We start from the raw sequence: 8,694 nt of genomic DNA, 5'->3' as shown, positions 1-8,694 counted from the left end.
AAAGAAAGAAAGAAAGAAAGAAAGAAAGAAAGAAAGAAAGAAAGAAAGAGAAAGAAAGAGAGAGAGAAAGAAAGGGAAAGAAGGAAGGAAGGAAGAGAAAGAAGAAAAAAGAAAAAACCATTGGCATGCTAAGTAATGGCAAATGTCTAGCAGGTGGTGTGCAGATAAATGTTTAACAACTGGCTTTCCAGGAGGAAAAAGCCTTAACCTGTTGCATTTACCAATGTCTGTGGTGTAAATATTCCCACTATAGCCAGTTTCAAGCTACTAACACATCACTGAAAGCAGAGTTGAGATGTTATGAGCACAACTGGTTCTCATGTGTTGATACAAGACAACCAAAGACCAGCTCTGGGAGGAAGAAAAACAGCAAGGCAATTACAGTGTCTCCCACAAGTGCAACCAGAGCTCTCTGCTGCAGACAGAGTCTCATGGTTTTATGGGACGTCCTACTCCATTCCGTCTTATATCAATGTTTGAACGTCTAACCATGAAAACAAGCTTACTCTTAGACTCTTTGAACACATTCACACTCTAGGAAAGTATGTATTGTTTATTATTTTTACATCAACTCTTCCCTACCCCATCAAGCCCGATCACCCTAGCGTGCACCCAGGAAATCAGCAAAAACCCATTTAAGAGTCCAGACTTCAAGGGTCCCTCACAGTAATGGGCATCTCTTGTTTTGCCCAAGCAGAGCAGACCACTCATTTCCCCTTATTCTGCTAATTGTATTTCATTTTCCTTTAAGCAACCACTTTCACCCCATCCTGAATCCTCAGACCTTGTTTCCCTGGCTCTAGGGATTAGTACATGACACAGGACTGGCCTGTGAACACTCAGAGCATTCCATTTCCCTAGAAGTAGGGATGAGACCCCAACCAGGTCAATGACTCTCTCCACTTGGAATTATTGGAATAAGAAAATCTCTTCCCACTGGGTTACTGGGTTAGCAGGATAGAAGCCTGGAGCTGATAGTGGTCATCTCCACCACTAGGAAAGAGCCTTCCTGAAAATGAGGCTTATGGACAGAAAAAGCTGAGCTGGGAGATGGAGAATAACTGGGGTCTGATGACATCATTTGTGCCCTTGGGTCCAGCTGTGCCTAAAGTAAGATATTTCCAGACTTTTTAATTACAGGAGCTCTTAAAATTTCTTTCTGACTTAAATCACTTTGAGTTGGGTTTTCAGTGATTTGCAACCAAAAGATGGCTGGCTGATTCACAGCTCTGAGACCAAATGAGCTGGACCTGGCATCAGGTCTGTGGTCTGTTAGGAACCGGGCCGCACAGCACAAGGTGAGCAGCAAGCAAGCTGAAGCTTCATCTGTATTTACAGCCACTCCCCATTGCTCACATTACGGCCTGAGCTCTGCCTCCTGTCAGATCAGCAGTGGCATTAGATTCTCATAGGAGCCCAAATCCTACTGCGAACTTCACACCCAGGGGATCTAGGTTGTGCGCTCCCTATGAGAATCTAATGCCTGATGATCTGTCACTGTCTCCAATCACTCCCAGATGGGACCATCTAGTTGCAGGAAAACAAGTTCAGGGCTCCCACTGATTCTTCATTATAGTGGGTTGTATAATTATTTCATTATATATTACAATGTAATCATAACAGAAATAAAGTGCACAATAAATGTAATGCACTTGAATCATCCCAAAACCATCCCCTGTCACCCATCCGTGGAAAAATTGTCCCCGATGCCAAAAAGGCTGGGGACTGCTGAGCTAGACTTTAGTACACATCCTTCCAGCTTTTTTCCCTTGGCCCTAAATAGAGGTAGAAGCAAGAATACAGTTTATTGGCGCCCTGCATCCATGTGGCTTTGGATGAATTCCAAGGAGATACTGGTTGCAGGAGCAAGCCCAAGGCACAAACAGAGTCACTTTAGGATCCTGATGCTCATTTTTTGTTCAACGTCCATCTTCTCTAAGGACTGAGGGAGAAACGAATGACAGGCAGACGAATGGAGACTCTCAATTCTCCATGCTCCCAACCTCCTCCCCCAGGATTCTACCCATTCCAGAGACCCCATCATTCCCAGGGAACCCCTATCTTTTCACCCTCCTCCGTTGAACATTTCCCATGTCTGTCTGCCCCAGGGACTCCTGATCTCAACTCCCCAGTCCCCAAGGGCACTCTGACCTTGGTGAACTCCACGAAGGACACAGCCCCATCCCCATCTTCATCAGCCTCCTGCACCGTGCGGTCAGCGATGTTCTCCAGCTGCTCTTCTGTCACCTCTACTCCAACCATCAGACGGAGAACCTGGGAGATGAGTGAAGAGGCAGCCAAAAAGAGGGGGCACGAAGGCTGCTACTCCCCCATCCCCTAAACCTTGCCCACCTCATCCCAAAAGTTATTACTAATTTTATAATCCATCCTTCATCCATTTTTCATCATATCCCCCCAATAATTTTCCCTACCGCTTCAACAACCAATCTCCTATCTCTCCCTCACCATCCCACACTACCCTCAGAATATGCTCAAACTCATTACCCAACTTTATCACCCAATCTCCATCCATCCTCCACACCATTATCCACCTCAACCACTAAGGGTTTCTAATACCATCCTCATTCCATCACATCTTTTCCAGAATTTCTTGACCTTGGCGCTATTGACATTTGGAGCCAGATAACTCCTTGTTGGAGGAGGCTCTCCTGGGTGTTGCATGATATATAGCCACATTCCTGACCTCTACCCACTAGATGCCAGTAGCACACTCTCTTCCCCTTTGTGACAACAAAAAGCATCTCCAGATATTGCCAGATGTTCACTCAGGGAGCAAAATCACCCCCAGTTGAGAATCACTGATCTATTCCCAACCTCATAGTCAACAGCTCCCCACTCAAACTCCCAATAAACCCACACTCCAACTCCACCCATTCCCATTTCCCAACCAATACCCCAATTATCTGTGCCCCAGTTCCCCGATCATTCCACCCCATCTCTCACACCATTGCATTTAACCATCCCATCCTTCACACATCACATCTCTTGCTCTCGCTTCCTGCCAACCTGCAGCATCTCATGCCTGGAGATCTTCCCATCACGGTCCAGGTCATAGAGCTGAAATGCATCTGGGGAGAGGGTGGGAGGGGGAAGGAAGGTAGGTCTTCCCTGGCTCTCTTCCAGCAGAAGGCCACCCTGGAGGAGGGGGGAGGTTGTCAATGGGCTCAGGAAGGGAATGGGGGATTCCTGGAGCCTGTCCCTGGTGTGGGTACATCTGCATTCTCACTTGGGCAGGTCCTCACAAACTCACAGTGAAGTTTGTTCCTTCTGCTGTTGAGAGGTTCAGGTTTCTTGGGGTCTTGGGTTTCTGTGTCCTCATCTTCTACAGGGCGAAAATGAGCCAGGACCCTGACAAAGCCTGGGAAATCCACTTGCTGGCTCCTGGGGAGACAGGGGGCAGAATGGAAAGAGGTGGTGGTCACCTTAGTCATCACTCTGCCTCAATCTCTAAACTCCCCTCCCACCCACTCACACGCCGGTTTTCCCGCCTCCACCTCCCCATGCCCAGCAGGCCTCACCCGTCGGGGAAGAAGCTTTCTATAATGCGGTCTCCCAGGGGGTTCACGGCGAGCGCCCCTATCTGCTGGAGATCCATGCGGCTGCAAAGCCAAAGTTCAAAGAGGGTAAGGCAGAGATGCTAGATGGAGAGTCAAAGAGGGACACGGAGTCAGAGAGACAGAGGACAGAAGTCATGAGGTCGGCTCCCCCTCACCTCAGGTAGCCCTTCTTGTTCCTGTCCAGTGCCCGGAACCGGTGGTGCAGGCGGAGCAGGCTGGCTTGGGAGACTGCGGGAAGGAGAAAGGGGTGGTGTGTGACGCTGCGGGGCCCGCTCCAGAAACCCGCCTCAATAGGCCGGGAAGATGGGCCAGGGACAGCGGGGGCTGGCTGGATGGGGCGATCATCCTGAGGAATCAGGGGTGGAGCTGGCCGGGGTGGAGGGAGAGTGACGTGACCCCGCGAAGATCCAGGTTGGAGACCCGGGCGGCTCGCAGCCTCCCGAAAACCAAAGTACCAAAGCCATCCCTTCCATCCGCCGTCAGCTCTGCCTTCAGCTTGGATCCGGGCTCGAGGACACCTGGGTGCCTGGATTTATCCGGACTCCAACCCCGTGAACCCGGATCCTCCCCAAACTTGGAGGCTGGGACCCCTAGGTTAACCCGCCCCGAGCCCAGAGATCCCAGGCGCTGGGGTCTTGGTCTTCCAGCTCCGGGGAGCTCTGGACCCCGGACTTGTAAGTTCGTCCATCCTTCAACTCAACCCCTTCCCTAGCCCCGGACGCCTGGGTTCGCCCGGTCCCCTCCGGAGCCGCCGGTGCAGGCGCACTCACAGCCGGTCTCTCGCCGAATACTGTCCGCATCGGGAATGACCGCGTGGGAGCTGCGCGACCCCATGGCCAAGCTGGAGGCGGGAGGGCCGGAGCAGTCACCCAGACCCACGCGTTCTCTCCTCCTGCGGGAGAGGCGTGGCCGCCCCAGTGGCCCCAGGGGACGAAGGCCACAAGCCTGGCGCGCGGCCAAGCTCCAGAACCCCGGCGTGCCTCGCCTCCCACCCGCGACCCGGGCGAATGGAAAACAATGTCCAGGGTGGCGGGTCAGAGGGAAGCTGCGAACAACTGGCTGTTTCAGTTCCGAGATTTTGCGATCGGCGCGGGAGAGACTGGTCGAGTCCCGCGCTGCGCCTTTCCACGCCTCCCCCGGGGCTGGTTCCCACGGTCTGCCCCGACTCCTGAGCCACCTCCTCCTTCGCGGGCCCCGGGCGCTCCCAACCTCAGGGCGCTCCCTGGTGTCGATGCTGACGAAGCCTGGGAGACCTGACCTCCTCTGTAGAGACCACGCCCTGCTGGAAGGCGGGTGGCCTATGGGGAGGGAATCCTGGGGGTGGGAGGAGAGGCATCGAAGGACTCCCGAAGACTGAGAAGTGGGGAGGGGCGGTGAGATAAAGGGTGTGCGTTAGGTTAACTGGAAAGAGCACTGGTTTGGGAGTCCTTGTTGGAATCCCAGCCGTGCCCCTGACTCTGGGAAAGTCAGTAAATCTTGGCTTCATCCCTCTTGTTCGGTCCACATTGCCTTATCGTTGTTTAATTGAGCCAATGCTTAAAATTCAGGAGATTTAACCCAAAATCCATATTCTTGGCTTTTCCTGAGAAATCAGAAGTTCTGTCACCACCAGGCCCAGAGCTGTCTTCTGGCCACAGTCCCTCCAAGCCCAGTTCACTCCCTTAGGTACCTACTGACCCCCTAGAGCTCCAGACAGGGAATACTTAGTCCTCTGACCAGCCCTCCAGAGCCACAGGACTCCTTGGCCCCAGAGACGGTTACAGACATCACTGGGACTGGGCTTAAAGCAAGAATGACAACAACAAGGGCTCTTGTTTACCACGCTTTGCTAAGCACTTTATGTGCATCCGTTCACACATTCCTTGTAGGCCCTGCTGGGCTGCCTTCTTCTGATTTTATGTGATGGAGGCTGCCGGGGGGAAGTTGTGAACTAATTATGTAAAGTGTGCATTCTCAGTACAGTCTCTATCACACTCCAACAGGGCAAAAAATAAAACAAAGTTTTTATGTGTAAAGCACAGCATACATACAACACATAAACAGATATACAGTATAGCTGTGATATTGAAATTTCAGGGCAGATGTGGTGGCTCATGCCTGTAATCCCAATACTTTGGGAGGGAGAGGCAGGAGGATTGCTTGAGCCCAGGAGCTCAAGACCAGCCTAGGCAACATAGTGAGACCCTATCTCTAAAAAAAAAAAAAAAAAAAAAAAAACCAGGTGTCGTGGAGCATGCCTGTGGTCCCACCTACTTAGGAGTCTGAGACAGGAGGATCACTTGAGCTCAGGAGGTTGAGGCTGCAGTGAGCCATGATCGCACCATTACACTCCAGCCTGGGTGACAGAGTGAGACCCTGTCTCAAAAACGAAAGAAAAAAAGAAAAGAAAAGAAAAGAAAAGAGGTCGGGCACAGTGGCTCATGACTGTAATCCCAGCACTTTGGGAGGCCAAGACGGGCAGATCACCTGAGGTCAGGAGTTCAAGACCAGCCTGACCAAAATGGAGAAACCCCATTTCTACTAAAAAAACAAAATTAGCTGGACATGGTGGTGCATGCCTGTAATCCCAGCTACTCAGGAGGCTGAGGCAGGAGAATCGCTTGAACCCGGGAGGTAGAGATTGAGGTGAGCTGAGATCGCGCCATTGCACTCCAGCCTGGGCAACGAGATCGAAACTTGGTCTAAAAAAAACAAAAACAAGAAAAGAAAAGAAAATTTCATGGGTGAGGGATGAGGGTGGGGAAATTAAAAAGACTCGGGGAGGTATTGATAATGAAAAAAAGAAAAAACACACAGGTTGAGAAACTAATTTGCCAAGGGACAAACACCAGAAGTGTCCACTTTTGAAACTATCTTTAAACCCTTTCCCCCATCATAATTGCACTTACATACACAAATTTCCCAGGGGGAAAACATGCGAGGAGTTCATTACAAGGACTTAAGTTCATATCCACCCTGGAGAGAGAGCAGCTGGAGAAACAGTCTCTCCTCCAGCCCCAGGCAGAGGCCTGCATCAGATGAGCCTTGAAAATATTGATCTAAGAAGTGCTTGCTTCTCTTTCAGATACCCCCAAGGATTAAGCAACTGGCATGAGGAGTGCTTGATTCTCTTTCAGACTCCCCCCAAAGACTAAGCATGCGGGAAACCACACTCCTCCCTAATGAAACCCAGCAATCACTGCAACCCACAGCTGTGAGTCAGGCTGTGCCTGTAGTTTGGGTTCAGTTCTGAGCCCAGGAGGAAATGAGAGCCCCCAAGAGGCTATGGTAAGCATGTCAGGCCAGCTTGGGATGCTGATCTTGGAAAGGGTTTCTGCAGCCTTAATCTTGGAGTCAGTGCTACACCAAAGTAAATTAGGCTGGAGAGTAATTAGGAACTCCCATGCGCATATCACACACAAGCTTTTAAGAGAGGGCTGGGCCAGGTGCGGTGGCTCACGCCTATCATCTGAACACTTTGGGAGGCCGAGGTGGGCAGATCACGAGGTCAGGAGATCAAGACCATCCTGGCTAACACGGTGAAACCCCGTCTCTACTAAAAATACAAAAAATTTGCTGGGTGTGGTGGCGGGAGCCTGTAATTCCAGCTATTTGGGAGGCTGAAGCAGGAGAATCGCTTGAACCCGGGAGGTGGATGTTGCAGTGAGCCAAGATCACACCACTGCACTGCACTTCATCCTGGGTAACAGAGCAAGACTCCATCTCAAAAAAAAAACAGACAGAGAGCGGGCTATGCTAGAGCTCATTTCTGTTTCACGTACACAAGTGAGATTTAAATCAACTTCACGGTTTTTTCAGGTCATTTAAGCTGGAAGATGCTTTGAGGAAAATTTTATCTGCAGAATCTGTTAGACTAGAGTCAAGGTGAATATTTGGTTTTTGCTTTTTGGCTATGTAAAAGTTGCTAGTGATTTTTTTTTTCTTTTTTAATTTTTTGAGACAGAGTCTCACTCTGTTGCCCAGGCTGGAGTACTGTGGCACCATCTCAGATCACTGCAACCTCTGCCTCCTGGCCTCAAGTAATTCACCTGCCTCAGCTTCCCTAGTAGCTGGGATTACAGGCATGCACCACTACACCTGGCTAATTTTTGTATTTTTAGTAGAGATGGGGTTTCACCACGTTGGCCACGCTAGTCTCGAACTCCTGACCTCAAGTGATCTGCCCTCTTCAGCCTCCCAAAACGCTAGGATTAGAGGCGTGAGCCACCACGCCTGGCTGCTAGTCATTCTTGACGAAGGTTCAACTAGAAAAATGAACATCCAGGAATAGTCAGGAAAATACAGAACAATTAGTACTCAGTAATAAAAAGATAAATGACCCAACTTTTTAAATGGGCAAAGGACTTGAATAGACATTTCTCCAAAAACACATTTATGTTTAGCCAATAAGTACATGAAAAGATTCCCCACATCATTCGTCATCAGGGAAATACAAACCAACCACAATGAAATATCACTTCATACCCACTAGGATGGCTGGAATTAAAACAAGCAAAAACAAGTCTTAATGAGGCTATGAAGAACTTGGAAGCCTCATTCATTGCTGGTGGAAATGTAAAACAGTGCAGTTGCTGTGGAAAATAGTTTGAAGGTTTCTCAATACATTAAACAAAATTACCATGTGATCCAGCAATTCTGCTCCTAGGTATACACCCAAAAGAATTGAAAATAGGGGCTCAGGCCCGGCACAGTGGCTCACACCTGTAATCACAGCTCTTTGGGAGGCGGAGGCAGGCAGATCACTTGAGGTCAGGAGTTCAAGACCAGCCTGGCCAACATAATGAAACACCGTCTCTGCTAAAAATACAAAAAAATTAGCCAGGCATGGTGGCACGTGTCTCTAATCCCAGCTACTTGGGAGGCTGAAGCAGGAGAATCAGCTGAACCCAGGAGGTGGAGGTTGCAGTGAGCCGAGATTGCGCCACTGCGCCAACCTGGGCAAGAGAGCAAAACTCGGGCTCAGAAAAAAGAAAGAAAGAAAGAAAGAAAATAGGGGCTCAAACAAAAACCTGTGGTGAATGTTCATAGCGACACTATTCATAATAGCCAAAAAGTGGAAATAAGCCAAATGTTTGACTGATGAATGCATAAGTAAAATATGGTATATTGATACAAA

The 8,694-nt window shown here is 49.6% G+C and overlaps 1 protein-coding gene across 1 annotated transcript; it reads right to left on the bottom strand.

Moving 5' to 3' along the window:
- Positions 1-538: 538 nt before the first annotated feature.
- On the bottom strand, positions 539-4,828 carry CHP2 (calcineurin like EF-hand protein 2). Its single transcript, XM_023189327.1, has 7 exons — positions 4,349-4,828; positions 3,734-3,806; positions 3,540-3,620; positions 3,272-3,402; positions 3,028-3,089; positions 2,152-2,274; positions 539-1,942 (listed from the first exon to the last, which is right to left on the bottom strand). The coding sequence occupies exons 1-7, from the start codon at positions 4,410-4,412 to the stop codon at positions 1,889-1,891; spliced, it is 588 nt and encodes a 195-aa protein (XP_023045095.1). The 5' UTR covers positions 4,413-4,828; the 3' UTR covers positions 539-1,888.
- Between the last annotated feature and the right edge of the window lie 3,866 nt (positions 4,829-8,694).

Source organism: Piliocolobus tephrosceles, chromosome 17, assembly GCF_002776525.5.
Source record: "Piliocolobus tephrosceles isolate RC106 chromosome 17, ASM277652v3, whole genome shotgun sequence".
In the NCBI taxonomy this organism is placed as follows: domain Eukaryota; kingdom Metazoa; phylum Chordata; class Mammalia; order Primates; family Cercopithecidae; genus Piliocolobus; species Piliocolobus tephrosceles.
Note: the sequence above shows the minus strand (reverse complement) of the source record. Positions and strands in the feature narration are given on the sequence as shown.

Bases quoted from the DNA above. Each gene is read 5' to 3' on its own strand.
- CHP2 (XM_023189327.1), bottom strand. From the start codon at position 4,412: ATGGGGTCGCGCAGCTCCCACGCGGTCATTCCCGATGCGGACAGTATT. The intron at 3,807-4,348 runs GTGAGTGCGCCT...TCCTTCCCGCAG, and splicing joins TATTCGGCGAGAGACCGGCT to TCTCCCAAGCCAGCCTGCTC. The intron at 3,403-3,539 runs GTGAGGCCTGCT...CTGTCTCCCCAG, and splicing joins GAAAGCTTCTTCCCCGACGG to GAGCCAGCAAGTGGATTTCC.